General features: G+C 45.3%; 1 protein-coding gene across 1 annotated transcript in view; it reads left to right on the forward strand.

Moving 5' to 3' along the window:
• ino80db (INO80 complex subunit Db) overlaps positions 1 to 14,694 on the forward strand; it is a 128,422-nt gene that overhangs the window by 59,047 nt on the left and 54,681 nt on the right. Inside the window, exon 4 of the mRNA XM_085985460.1 lies at positions 10,409 to 10,511. Coding sequence (XP_085841586.1) covers positions 10,409 to 10,511 — 103 coding nt within the window. The remainder of the gene's footprint in view (positions 1 to 10,408; positions 10,512 to 14,694) is intronic.

Here is a 14,694-nt window from a genome sequence, read left to right on the forward strand (position 1 = left end):
GAGACAGTAACTCTAGGGGTCAGTGTGTGTTTTAAAAGAGCCATGGTGTGGAGATGCCAGAGTTGGACTTGGGTGGACAAATGTAAGAAGTCACACAACACCAGGTTATAGTCCAACAGCTTTATTTGAAATCACAAGCTTTCGGAGCGCCGCTCTTTCTTCAGGTGAAGTGGAGAAATGCATAAAGACACAGCTTATATAGTCAGAGAATCATGTCACATCTGACATGATTCTCTGGCTATATAAGCTGTGTCTTTATGCATTTCTCCCCTTCACCTGAAGAAGGAGCAGCGCTCCGAAAGCATATGATTTCAAATAAAGCTGTTGGACTATAACCTGGTGTTGTGTGACTTCTTACATGTGTTAAAGGAGACATTAACTCTAGGGGTCAGTGTGTGTGTTAAAGGAGACAGTAACTCTAGGGGTCAGTGTGTGTGTTAAAGGAGACATTAACTCTAGGGGTCAGTGTGTGTGTTAAAGGAGACATTAACTCTAGGGGTCAGTGTGTGTGCCAAAGGAGACAGTGTCTCTAGGGGTCAGTGTGTGTGTTAAAGGAGACAGTAACTCTAGGGGTCAGTGTGTGTTAAAGGAGACAGTAACTCTAGGGATCAGTGTGTGTGTTAAAGGGACAGTGTCTCTAGGGGTCAGTGTGTGTGTTAAAGGAGACAGTAACTCTAGGGGTCAGTGTGTGTTAAAGGAGACAGTAACTCTCGGGGTCAGTGTGTGTGTTAAAGGAGACGGTAACTCTCGGGGTCAGTGTGTGTGTTAAAGGAGACAGTAACTCTCTGGGTCCGTCTGTGTGTTAAAGGAGACAGTAACTCTCGGTCTGTGTGTGTGTTAAAGGAGACAGTAACTCTAGGGGTCAGTGTGTGTGTTAAAGGAGACAGTAACTCTAGGGGTCAGTGTGAGTGTTAAAGGAGACAGTAACTCTCGGGGTCAGTGTGTGTGTTAAAGGAGACAGTAACTCTAGGGGTCAGTGTGTGTGTTAAAGGAGACAGTAACTAGGGGTCAGTGTGTGTGTTAAAGGAGACAGTAACTCTGGGGGTCAGTGTGTGTGTTAAAGGAGACAGTAACTCTCGGGGTCAGTGTGTGTGTTAAAGGAGACAGTAACTCGGGGTCAGTGTGTGTGTTAAAGGAGACAGTAACTCTCGGGGTCAGTGTGTGTGTTAAAGGAGACAGTAACTCTCGGTCAGTGTGTGTGTTAAAGGAGACAGTAACTCTCGGGGTCAGTGTGTTAAAGGAGACAGTAACTCTAGGGGTCAGTGTGTGTGTTAAAGGAGACAGTAACTCTAGGGTCAGTGTGTGTGTTAAAGGAGACAGTAACTCTAGGGTCAGTGTGTGTGTTAAAGGAGACAGTAACTCTCGGGGTCAGTGTGTGTGTTAAAGGAGACAGTAACTCTTGGGGTCAGTGTGTTAAAGGAGACAGTAACTAGGGGTCAGTGTGTGTGTTAAAGGAGACAGTAACTCTAGGGATCAGTGTGTGTGTTAAAGGAGACAGTAACTCTAGGGATCAGTGTGTGTGTTGAAGGAGACAGTAACTGTAGGGGTCAGTGTGTGTGTTAAAGGAGACAGTAACTCTCGGGGTCAGTGTGTTAAAGGAGACAGTAACTCTCGGGGTCAGTGTGTGTCTTAAAGGAGACAGTAACTCTTGGGGTCAGTGTGTTAAAGGAGACAGTAACTAGGGGTCAGTGTGTGTGTTAAAGGAGACAGTAACTCTTGGGGTCAGTATGTTAAAGGAGACAGTAACTCTAGGGTCAGTGTGTGGGTTAAACTAGACAGTAACTCTAGGGGTCAGTGTGTGTGTTAAAGGAGACAGTAACTCTAGGGGTCAGTGTGTGTTTTAAAAGAGCCATGGTGTGGAGATGCCAGAGTTGGACTTGGGTGGACAAATGTAAGAAGTCACACAACACCAGGTTATAGTCCAACAGCTTTATTTGAAATCACAAGCTTTCGGAGCGCCGCTCTTTCTTCAGGTGAAGTGGAGAAATGCATAAAGACACAGCTTATATAGTCAGAGAATCATGTCACATCTGACATGATTCTCTGGCTATATAAGCTGTGTCTTTATGCATTTCTCCCCTTCACCTGAAGAAGGAGCAGCGCTCCGAAAGCATATGATTTCAAATAAAGCTGTTGGACTATAACCTGGTGTTGTGTGACTTCTTACATGTGTTAAAGGAGACATTAACTCTAGGGGTCAGTGTGTGTGTTAAAGGAGACAGTAACTCTAGGGGTCAGTGTGTGTGTTAAAGGAGACATTAACTCTAGGGGTCAGTGTGTGTGTTAAAGGAGACATTAACTCTAGGGGTCAGTGTGTGTGCCAAAGGAGACAGTGTCTCTAGGGGTCAGTGTGTGTGTTAAAGGAGACAGTAACTCTAGGGGTCAGTGTGTGTTAAAGGAGACAGTAACTCTAGGGATCAGTGTGTGTGTTAAAGGGACAGTGTCTCTAGGGGTCAGTGTGTGTGTTAAAGGAGACAGTAACTCTAGGGGTCAGTGTGTGTTAAAGGAGACAGTAACTCTCGGGGTCAGTGTGTGTGTTAAAGGAGACGGTAACTCTCGGGGTCAGTGTGTGTGTTAAAGGAGACAGTAACTCTCTGGGTCCGTCTGTGTGTTAAAGGAGACAGTAACTCTCGGTCTGTGTGTGTGTTAAAGGAGACAGTAACTCTAGGGGTCAGTGTGTGTGTTAAAGGAGACAGTAACTCTAGGGGTCAGTGTGAGTGTTAAAGGAGACAGTAACTCTCGGGGTCAGTGTGTGTGTTAAAGGAGACAGTAACTCTAGGGGTCAGTGTGTGTGTTAAAGGAGACAGTAACTAGGGGTCAGTGTGTGTGTTAAAGGAGACAGTAACTCTGGGGGTCAGTGTGTGTGTTAAAGGAGACAGTAACTCTCGGGGTCAGTGTGTGTGTTAAAGGAGACAGTAACTCTGGGGGTCAGTGTGTGTGTTAAAGGAGACAGTAACTCTCGGGGTCAGTGAGTGTGTTAAAGGAGACAGTAACTCTCGGTCAGTGTGTTAAAGGAGACAGTAACTCTCGGTCAGTGTGTGTGTTAAAGGAGACAGTAACTCTCGGTCAGTGTGTTAAAGGAGACAGTAACTCTAGGGGTCAGTGTGTGTGTTAAAGGAGACAGTAACTCTAGGGTCAGTGTGTGTGTTAAAGGAGACAGTAACTCTAGGGTCAGTGTGTGTGTTAAAGGAGACAGTAACTCTCGGGGTCAGTGTGTGTGTTAAAGGAGACAGTAACTCTAGGGGTCAGTGTGTGTGTTAAAGGAGACAGTAACTCTAGGGGTCAGTGTGTGTGATAAAGGAGACAGTAACTCTGGGGATCAGTGTGTGTGTGAAAGGAGACAGTAACTCTCGGTCAGTGTGTGTGTTAAAGGAGACAGTAACTCTCGGGGTCAGTGTGTGTGTTAAAGGAGACAGTAACTCTAGGGGCAGTGTGTGTGATAAAGGAGACAGTAACTCTAGGGGTCAGTGTGTGTGTTAAAGGAGACAGTAACTCTAGGGGTCAGTGTGTGTGTGAAAGGAGACAGTAACTCTAGGGCTCTGCTTGTTAAAGGAGACAGTAACTCTTGGGCTCTGCTTGTTAAAGGAGACAGTAACTCTAGGGGTCAGTGTGTGTGTGAAAGGAGACAGTAACTCTAGGGCCAGTGTGTGTGTTAAAGGAGACAGTAACTCTCGGGGTCAGTGTGTGTGTTAAAGGAGACAGTAACTCTCGGGGTCAGTGTGTGTGTTAAAGGAGACAGTAACTCTCGGGGTCAGTGTGTGTTAAAGGAGACAGTAACTCTAGGGGTCAGTGTGTGTGTTAAAGGAGACAGTAACTCTAGGGGTCAGTGTGTGTGTTAAAGGAGACAGTAACTCTAGGGGTCAGTGTGTGTGTTAAAGGAGACAGTAACTCTTGGGGTCTGTGTGTGTGTTAAAGGAGACAGTAACTCTCGGGCTCTGCTTGTTAAAGGAGACAGTAACTCTAGGGCTCTGCTTGTTAAAGGAGACAGTAACTCTAGGGGTCAGTGTGTGTTAAAGGAGACAGTAACTCTAGGGCTCTGCTTGTTAAAGGAGACAGTAACTCTCGGGGCCAGTGTGTTAAAGGAGACAGTAACTCTAGGGCTAGTGTGTGTGTTAAAGGAGACAGTAACTCTTGGGGTCAGTGTGTGTGTTAAAGGAGACAGTAACTGTAGGGGTCAGTGTGTGTGTTAAAGGAGACAGTAACTCTCGGGGTCGGTGTGTGTGTTAAAGGAGACAGTAACTCTAGGGGTCAGTGTGTGTTAAAGGAGACAGCAACTCTTGGGGTCAGTGTGTGTGTTAAAGGAGACAGTAACTCTAGGGTCAGTGTGTGTGTTAAAGGAGACAGTAACTCTAGGGGTCTGTGTGTGTGTTAAAGGAGACAGTAACTCTTGGGGTCAGTGTGTGTGTTAAAGGAGAGAGTAACTCTCGGGGTCAGTGTGTGTGTTAAAGGAGACAGTAACTCTTGGGGTCAGTGTGTGTGTTAAAGGAGACAGTAACTCTTGGGGTCTGTGTGTGTGTTAAAGGAGACAGTAATTCTTGGGGTCAGTGTGTGTGTTAAAGGAGACAGTAACTAGGGGTCAGTGTGTGTGTTAAAGGAGACAGTAACTCTCGGGGTCAGTGTGTGTGTTAAAGGAGACAGTAACTCTCGGGGTCAGTGTGTTAAAGGAGACAGTAACTCTAGGGTCAGTGTGTGTGTTAAAGGAGACAGTAACTCTTGGGATCAGTGTGTGTGTTAAAGGAGACAGTAACTCTAGGGGTCAGTGTGTGTGTTAAAGGAGAGAGTAACTCTAGTGGTCAGTGTGTGTGTGAAAGGAGACAGTAACTCTTGGGATCAGTGTGTGTGTTAAAGGAGACAGTAACTCTTGGGGTCAGTGTGTGTGTTAAAGGAGAGAGTAACTCTCGGGGTCAGTGTGTGTGTTAAAGGAGACAGTAACTCTTGGGGTCAGTGTGTGTGTTAAAGGAGACAGTAACTCTTGGGGTCTGTGTGTGTGTTAAAGGAGACAGTAACTCTTGGGGTCAGTGTGTGTGTTAAAGGAGACAGTAACTAGGGGTCAGTGTGTGTGTTAAAGGAGACAGTAACTCTCGGGGTCAGTGTGTGTGTTAAAGGAGACAGTAACTCTCGGGGTCAGTGTGTTAAAGGAGACAGTAACTCTAGGGTCAGTGTGTGTGTTAAAGGAGACAGTAACTCTTGGGATCAGTGTGTGTGTTAAAGGAGACAGTAACTCTAGGGGTCAGTGTGTGTGTTAAAGGAGAGAGTAACTCTAGTGGTCAGTGTGTGTGTTAAAGGAGAGAGTAACTCTTGGGATCAGTGTGTGTGTTAAAGGAGACAGTAACTCTTGGGATCAGTGTGTGTGTTAAAGGAGACAGTAACTCTAGGGGTCAGTGTGTGTGTTAAAGGAGACAGTAACTCTTGGGGTCTGTGTGTGTGTTAAAGGAGACAGTAACTCTTGGGGTCTGTGTGTGTGTTAAAGGAGACAGTAACTCTAGGGGTCAGTGTGTGTGTTAAAGGAGACAGTAACTCTTGGGGTCTGTGTGTGTGTTAAAGGAGACAGTAACTCTTGGGGTCTGTGTGTGTGTTAAAGGAGACAGTAACTCTTGGGGTCTGTGTGTGTGTTAAAGGAGACAGTAACTCTTGGGGTCTGTGTGTGTGTTAAAGGAGACAGTAACTCTAGGGGTCAGTGTGTGTGTTAAAGGAGACAGTAACTCTTGGGGTCTGTGTGTGTGTTAAAGGAGACAGTAACTCTTGGGGTCTGTGTGTGTGTTAAAGGAGACAGTAACTCTAGGGTCAGTGTGTTAAAGGAGAGAGTAACTCTCGGGGTCAGTGTGTGTGTTAAAGGAGGCAGTAACTCTAGGGGTCAGTGTGTGTGTTAAAGGAGACAGTAACTCTTGGGGTCTGTGTGTGTGTTAAAGGAGACAGTAACTCTTGGGGTCTGTGTGTGTGTTAAAGGAGACAGTAACTCTAGGGGTCAGTGTGTGTGTTAAAGGAGACAGTAACTCTTGGGGTCTGTGTGTGTGTTAAAGGAGACAGTAACTCTAGGGGTCAGTGTGTGTGTTAAAGGAGACAGTAACTCTTGGGGTCAGTGTGTGTGTTAAAGGAGACAGTAACTCTAGGGGTCAGTGTGTGTGTTAAAGGAGACAGTAACTCTAGGGGTCAGTGTGTGTGTTAAAGGAGACAGTAACTCTTGGGGTCTGTGTGTGTGTTAAAGGAGACAGTAACTCTTGGTCAGTGTGTGTGTTAAAGGAGACAGTAACTCTAGGGGTCAGTGTGTGTGTTAAAGGAGACAGTAACTCTTGGGGTCTGTGTGTGTGTTAAAGGAGACAGTAACTCTAGGGGTCAGTGTGTGTGTTAAAGGAGACAGTAACTCTAGGGGTCAGTGTGTGTGTTAAAGGAGACAGTAACTCTAGGGGTCAGTGTGTGTGTTAAAGGAGACAGTAACTCTAGGGGTCAGTGTGTGTGTTAAAGGAGACAGTAACTCTTGGGGTCTGTGTGTGTGTTAAAGGAGACAGTAACTCTTGGGGTCAGTGTGTGTGTTAAAGGAGACAGTAACTCTTGGGGTCAGTGTGTGTGTTAAAGGAGACAGTAACTCTAGGGGTCAGTGTGTGTGTTAAAGGAGACAGTAACTCTAGGGGTCAGTGTGTGTGTTAAAGGAGACAGTAACTCTTGGGGTCTGTGTGTGTGTTAAAGGAGACAGTAACTCTAGGGGTCAGTGTGTGTGTTAAAGGAGACAGTAACTCTAGGGGTCAGTGTGTGTGTTAAAGGAGACAGTAACTCTTGGGGTCTGTGTGTGTGTTAAAGGAGACAGTAACTCTAGGGGTCAGTGTGTGTGTTAAAGGAGACAGTAACTCTTGGGGTCTGTGTGTGTTAAAGGAGACAGTAACTCTTGGGGTCTGTGTGTGTGTTAAAGGAGACAGTAACTGTAGGGGTCAGTGTGTGTGTTAAAGGAGACAGTAACTCTCGGGGTCTGTGTGTGTGTTAAAGGAGACAGTAACTCTTGGGGTCTGTGTGTGTGTTAAAGGAGACAGTAACTGTAGGGGTCAGTGTGTGTGTTAAAGGAGACAGTAACTCTTGGGATCAGTGTGTGTGTTAAAGGAGACAGTAACTCTCGGGGTCAGTGTGTGTGTTAAAGGAGACAGTAACTCTTGGGATCAGTGTGTGTGTTAAAGGAGACAGTAACTCTAGGGGTCAGTGTGTGTGTTAAAGGAGACAGTAACTCTTGGGGTCTGTGTGTGTGTTAAAGGAGAGAGTAACTCTAGTGGTCAGTGTGTGTGTGAAAGGAGACAGTAACTCCAGGGCTCTGCTTGTTAAAGGAGACAGTAACTCTCGGGGTCAGTGTGTTAAAGGAGACAGTAACTCTAGGGTCAGTGTGTGTGTTAAAGGAGACAGTAACTCTCGGGGTCAGTGTGTTAAAGGAGACAGTAACTCTAGGGTCAGTGTGTGTGTTAAAGGAGACAGTAACTCTAGGGGTCAGTGTGTGTGTTAAAGGAGACAGTAACTCTCGGGGTCAGTGTGTTAAAGGAGACAGTAACTCTAGGGTCAGTGTGTGTGTTAAAGGAGACAGTAACTCTAGGGGTCAGTGTGTGTGTTAAAGGAGGCAGTAACTCTAGGGGTCAGTGTGTGTGTTAAAGGAGACAGTAACTCTTGGGGTCTGTGTGTGTGTTAAAGGAGACAGTAACTCTAGGGTCAGTGTGTGTGTTAAAGGAGACAGTAACTCTTGGGGTCAGTGTGTGTGTTAAAGGAGACAGTAACTCCAGGGCTCTGCTTGTTAAAGGAGACAGTAACTCTCGGGGTCAGTGTGTTAAAGGAGACAGTAACTCTAGGGTCAGTGTGTGTGTTAAAGGAGACAGTAACTCTAGGGGTCAGTGTGTGTGTTAAAGGAGACAGTAACTCTAGGGGTCAGTGTGTGTGTTAAAGGAGACAGTAACTCTCGGGGTCAGTGTGTGTGTTAAAGGAGACAGTAACTCTAGGGGTCAGTGTGTGTGTTAAAGGAGACAGTAACTCTAGGGGTCAGTGTGTGTGTTAAAGGAGACAGTAACTCTCGGGGTCAGTGTGTGTGTTAAAGGAGACAGTAACTCTTGGGGTCTGTGTGTGTGTTAAAGGAGACAGTAACTCTTGGGGTCTGTGTGTGTGTTAAAGGAGACAGTAACTCTAGGGGTCAGTGTGTGTTAAAGGAGACAGTAACTCTAGGGGTCAGTGTGTGTGTTAAAGGAGACAGTAACTCTAGGGGTCAGTGTGTGTGTTAAAGGAGACAGTAACTCTCGGGGTCAGTGTGTGTGTTAAAGGAGACAGTAACTCTAGGGGTCAATGTGTGTGTTAAAGGAGACTAACTCTAGGGGTCAGTGTGTGTGTTAAAGGAGACAGTAACTCTCGGGGTCAGTGTGTGTGTTAAAGGAGACAGTAACTCTCGGGGTCAGTGTGTGTGTTAAAGGAGACAGTAACTCTAGGGGTCAGTGTGTGTGTTAAAGGAGAGAGTAACTCTAGGGGTCAGTGTGTGTGTTAAAGGAGACAGTAACTCTCGGTCAGTGTGTGTTAAAGGAGACAGTAACTCTAGGGGTCAGTGTGTGTGTTAAAGGAGACAGTAACTCTCGGGGTCAGTGTGTGTGTTAAAGGAGACAGTAACTCTCGGGGTCAGTGTGTGTGTTAAAGGAGACAGTAACTCTCGGGGTCAGTGTGTGTGTTAAAGGAGACAGTAACTCTAGGGGTCAGTGTGTGTGTTAAAGGAGACAGTAACTCTTGGGGTCTGTGTGTGTGTTAAAGGAGACAGTAACTCTAGTGGTCAGTGTGTGTGTTAAAGGAGAGAGTAACTCTAGTGGTCAGTGTGTGTGTGAAAGGAGACAGTAACTCCAGGGCTCTGCTTGTTAAAGGAGACAGTAACTCTCGGGGTCAGTGTGTTAAAGGAGACAGTAACTCTAGGGTCAGTGTGTGTGTTAAAGGAGACAGTAACTCTAGGGTCAGTATGTGTGTTAAAGGAGACAGTAACTCTTGGGGTCTGTGTGTGTGTTAAAGGAGACAGTAACTCTAGGGGTCAGTGTGTGTGTTAAAGGAGACAGTAACTCTAGGGGTCAGTGTGTGTGTTAAAGGAGACAGTAACTCTTGGGGTCAGTGTGTGTGTTAAAGGAGACAGTAACTCTTGGGGTCTGTGTGTGTGTTAAAGGAGACAGTAACTCTTGGGGTCTGTGTGTGTGTTAAAGGAGACAGTAACTCTTGGGGTCTGTGTGTGTGTTAAAGGAGACAGTAACTCTAGGGGTCAGTGTGTGTGTTAAAGGAGACAGTAACTCTTGGGATCAGTGTGTGTGTTAAAGGAGACAGTAACTCTAGGGGTCAGTGTGTGTGTTAAAGGAGAGAGTAACTCTAGTGGTCAGTGTGTGTGTGAAAGGAGACAGTAACTCTTGGGGTCTGTGTGTGTGTTAAAGGAGACAGTAACTCTAGGGGTCAGTGTGTGTGTGAAAGGAGACAGTAACTCTTGGGGTCTGTGTGTGTGTTAAAGGAGACAGTAACTCCAGGGCTCTGCTTGTTAAAGGAGACAGTAACTCTCGGGGTCAGTGTGTTAAAGGAGACAGTAACTCTAGGGTCAGTGTGTGTGTTAAAGGAGACAGTAACTCTTGGGGTCTGTGTGTGTGTTAAAGGAGAGAGTAACTCTAGTGGTCAGTGTGTGTGTGAAAGGAGACAGTAACTCTTGGGGTCTGTGTGTGTGTTAAAGGAGACAGTAACTCTAGTGGTCAGTGTGTGTGTGAAAGGAGACAGTAACTCCAGGGCTCTGCTTGTTAAAGGAGACAGTAACTCTCGGGGTCAGTGTGTTAAAGGAGACAGTAACTCTAGGGTCAGTGTGTGTGTTAAAGGAGACAGTAACTCTAGGGGTCAGTGTGTGTGTTAAAGGAGACAGTAACTCTAGGGGTCAGTGTGTGTGTTAAAGGAGACAGTAACTCTCGGGGTCAGTGTGTGTGTTAAAGGAGACAGTAACTCTAGGGGTCAGTGTGTGTTAAAGGAGACAGTAACTCTCGGGGTCAGTGTGTGTGTTAAAGGAGACAGTAACTCTAGGGGTCAGTGTGTGTGTTAAAGGAGACAGTAACTCTCGGGGTCAGTGTGTGTGTTAAAGGAGAGAGTAACTCTAGGGGTCAGTGTGTGTGTTAAAGGAGACAGTAACTCTCGGGGTCAGTGTGTGTGTTCAAGGAGAGAGTAACTCTTGAGGTCACTACAGTACTGTGAGTGATCATTTGTTGTGAATGAGGTTCGGCATTCAGCTCCTCCTCATAGAAAGATCCTTGACCCTCCCACTTGATCATCCAATTGTTTATTGAACAATTGCAGAGTTTTATCCCATATGTCCTCTTCGGTATCTCTTGGTAATCACCAGTGTAATGCTTTGTGTCCTTTCTTGGGCTCAATGAGTTGACATTCTTCTTATCTACAGGGTTAGACTGGTCTGAGGACAGCGAAGAGGAGGAAGATGAACGTGTGCCTCCTTGCCAGTATGCGTGGACGTTGCGGGACAAGTGGTCAGCTATTCGGCCCGAGTGAGTACCATGAGGGTAATCATTCAGCAACATGTTGGGACCCTGGTCCGGAAACTGATGACTTGGCTTTGTAGGCACGTTTGACCTTTTTCTACTGAAATAGACCCTGTCAGCACATTGCCACTTGCCTGTGACAAATACACGACATGCACAAACTTAGTATAAGGAATGACCTTTTGTAGATGTACATCTTTGATCTCCTTATTGGCTAAACCACACTTACTGTGCACAGTTCTGGTCTCCATATTACAAAAAGGACAGAAGCACTGGAGTAAGTGCAAAAACGATTCACAAGGATGAAACCAGAACTGAGAGGGTCCAGCTATCAGGAAAGACTGAACATGCTGGGACTCGTTTCTCAAAAAAAAGAGAAGGCTGCGAAGTGACTTGATAGAGATCCTTATAATTATGAAACGGTTCAACAGGGTACACTATAAATGGTAGGACACTGAGAAGTGCAGAAGATCAGAGGGACCTTGGAGTGCAGGTCCACAGATCGCTGAAGGTAGCAGGACAGGTAGATAATTAGCTGAGGCATAGAATATAAGAGCAGGGAGGTTATGCTTGAACTGTATAAAACACTAGTTAGGCCTCAGCTGGAGCACTGTGTGCAGTTCTTGTCACCACATTACAGGAAGGATGTGATTGCACTGGAGAGGGTACAGAGGGTACGAGGATGTTGCCTGGGCCGGGGAATTTTAGTTATGAGGAAAGATTGGAGTGCGAGTCATCAAAGCGTGCTGTGAGTTTGGGTAAGTGTGAGAGTTCTTAAATTGTTATTTCTCTTTAAATCATTCTTGATAACATTGCTTAAGCAGTTTAAGTAAAGGGGAAAAGTTAAATATTTGGGATTCTGTTGGTTTAAGAAGAGTAAAACAAGGTTACACTGCAGTAGGAGTAAATTGGCACAGCAGGCAGTGGAAACCAGTTTTCTAACCATTTGGCTGTAAACAAACAAACAGTATAAAAAGACCAGTCCTAGTGCGAGCAAGCACTGAGTGCGAGTCATCAAAGGATGCTGTGAGTTTGGGGAAGTGTGAGTTAGGGTAAGTGGGGTGTTAGGTGCTCTTTTCAAACTTTAACTCTGTGGGTTGCAGTTAATAAGGCCTTTCTGGTGCAGAGTGACTGTTGGTAAACCATTTAACTGGTGTAACTAGAGGGATTGATTTAATTTAAATCCAATTAATTAAAGGGGATACTAGCATCTAAAATCGGGCAGAGGGTGTCCATAACACAATAAAAAAATTTAATTAATTACATAGAATGGAGCAGGTGATGTGTTACTGTTGCGAGAGGTGGGAGCCGGTGAACCCCATTGAGGCTCACGGTGATTACGTCTGTGACAAGTGTCTGCTGCTACAGGAACTCCAGCTCCGTGTTGATGAGCTGGAGTCTGAGCTTCAGACACTGCGACACATCAGGGAGGGGGAGAAGTACCTGGACTCTGTGTATCAGGAGGTGGTCACACCTATGAAGTTAATTAATTCAGATGTAGCCCATGGTCAGGGACAGGACGGTGTGACTACGAGTGAGGCAGGTACGGGGATCCAGGAGGTAGAGCTGGAGGAGCCGCAGCCCTTGCTCTTGTCCAACAGGTTCGAGGTTCTTACTCCCTGTGGGGACAGGAGCAGGGACTGCAGGGAGGATGAGCAACCTGGCCACAGCACCGTGGAACGGGGGGCCATTCCAGAGGGGGGAGTAAATAGAAATGTTGTAGTGGTAGGGGATAGTATTATTAGGGGAATAGATAGAGTTCTCTGCAGCCGAGAGCGAGAGTCCCGAAGGCTGTGTTGCCTACCCGGTGCCAGGGTTAAGGACATCTCCTCTGGGCTGGAAAGAAACTTGCAGTGGGAGGGGGTGGATCCAGTTGTCGTGGTCCATGTTGGTACAAACGACATAGATAGGACTAGGAAGCCGGTTCTGTTAAAGGAGTATGAGCAGCTAGGGGTCAAATTAAAAAAACAACCCCAAGGGTAATAATCTCTGGATTATTACCTGAGCCACGAGCGAATTTGGCTAGGACAAATAAAATTAGAGAGTTAAATGCGTGGCTCAAAGACTGGTGTGGGAGAAATGGGTTTTGCTTCCTGGGACACTAGCACCAGTACTGGGGCAGGAGGGAGCTGTTCCGTTGGGACGGGCTTCACTTGGCCAGTGCTGGGACTAGAGTCCTGGCGGATCATATAACTAGGGCTGTAGAGAGGGCTTTAAGCTAACTAGTGGGGGGGAGGTTCCTAGAAAGCAAATAATAAACATGACAACAGAGAAGGTCATAGACTTTGGTTTTTAATTTCCCCACTGCTACCTGAGTGTGTCAGGAAGGGGCAGAAGGTATGGAGTAAAAGGTAAAGTAATAAAAAGGGCAAAAGCAGGAACTAAGTGTCACAAAACATCTTTGAAAGTTCTCTATCTGAATGCACGTAGCATTCGTAACAAAATAGACGAGTTAATGGCACAAATAACTACATATGGGTATGATCTTGTGGCCTTTACAGAAACATGGCTGCAGGGTGACAATGCCTGGGAATTAAACATACCAGGTTATTTAACGATCAGGAAGGACAGGCAGGAAGGAAGGGGAGGTGGGGTGGCTATGTTAATAAAGGAAGGAATCAGTGTAATACAGAGAAATGATATTGGGTCAAAAGATCAGGATAATGAAACAGTTTGGGTGGAGGTAAGGAATAATAAGGGGAAAAAAACACTAGTGGGCGTAGTCTATAGGCCTCCGAACAGTTGCAACTCTGTTGGACGGAGTATCAATCAGGAAATAGTTGAGGCTTGTAATAAGGGAACATCTATAATTATGGGGGATTTTAACTATCATATTAATTGGACAAATCAAATTGGGCAGGGCTGCCTTGAGGATGAGTTCATTGAGTGTATTAGGGATGGGTTTCTTGAGCAGTATGTAACTGAACCGACCAGGGGGCAAGCAACCTTAGATCTGGTCCTGTGTAACGAGACAGGATTAATTAAAAATGTCCTAGTAAAGGATCCCCTTGGAATGACCATAACATGGTTGAATTCCATATTCAATTAGAGGGTGAGAAGGTTGGATCTCAAACAAGCGTGCTAAGCTTGAATAAAGGAGACTATGAAGGTATAAAAGCGGAATTGAGTAGAGTGGATTGGGAAAATAGATTAAAGGGTAAGACGATACATGGATCAGTGGTGTACATTTAAGGAGTTATATTACAACCTCCAAAAAAAGTATATTCCACTGAGAAGAAAAGGGTGTAAAAGAAAAGACAGCCATCCGTGGCTAAGTAAAGAAATTAAGGATAGTATTCGACTAAAAACAAGGGCATATAAGGTAGCCAAATCTAGTGGGAGGATAGAGGATTAGGGAAACTTTAAAAGACAGCAAAAAATAACAAAAAGATTGATTAAGAAAGGGAAGATAGATTATGAAAGTAAATTAGCAAAAAATATAAAAACAGATAGTAAGAGTTTTTATAGTTATATAAAAGGAAAAAGGGTGGCTAAAGTTAATGTTGGTCCCTTAGAGGATGGGACCGGGAAATTAATGGTTGGAAATATGGAGATGGCAAAAACACTGAATGAATATTTTATATCAGTCTTTACAGTAGAGGACACTAAGAATATCCCAACACTGGACAAACAGGGGGCTATAGGGGGGGAGGAGCTAAACACGATCAAAATCACTAAGGAAGTGGTACTCGGTAAAATAATGGGACTCAAGGCGGATAAATCACCTGGACCTGATGGCTTACATCCTAGGGTCTTGAGGGAAGTGGCGTTAGGGATTGTGGATGCATTGGTAATAATTTTCCAAAACTCCCTGGACTCAGCAAAGGTCCTGGCAGACTGGAAAACTGCTAATGTAACACCCTTATTTAAAAAGGGCAGTAGACAGAAGGCTGGAAACTATAGACCAGTTAGCCTAACATCTGTGGTAGGTAAAATTTTGGAGTCCATTATTAAGGAGACAGTAACAGGACATTTGGATAATCATAATTTAATAGGACAAAGTCAGCATGGTTTTATGAAGGGGAAGTCATGTTTGACAAATTTGCTGGAGTTCTTTGAGGAAGTAACATATAGGGTGGATAAAGGGGAACCAGTGGACGTAGTGTATTTAGACTTCCAAAAGGCATTTGACAAGGTGCCACACAAAAGATTATTGCTCAAGATAAAAAATCACGGGATTGGGGGTAAT

This window comes from Somniosus microcephalus, chromosome 4 (assembly GCF_052327205.1).
Source record: "Somniosus microcephalus isolate GS21.2 chromosome 4, FLI_Smic_1.0, whole genome shotgun sequence".
NCBI classification, from domain to species: Eukaryota; Metazoa; Chordata; class Chondrichthyes; order Squaliformes; family Somniosidae; genus Somniosus; species Somniosus microcephalus.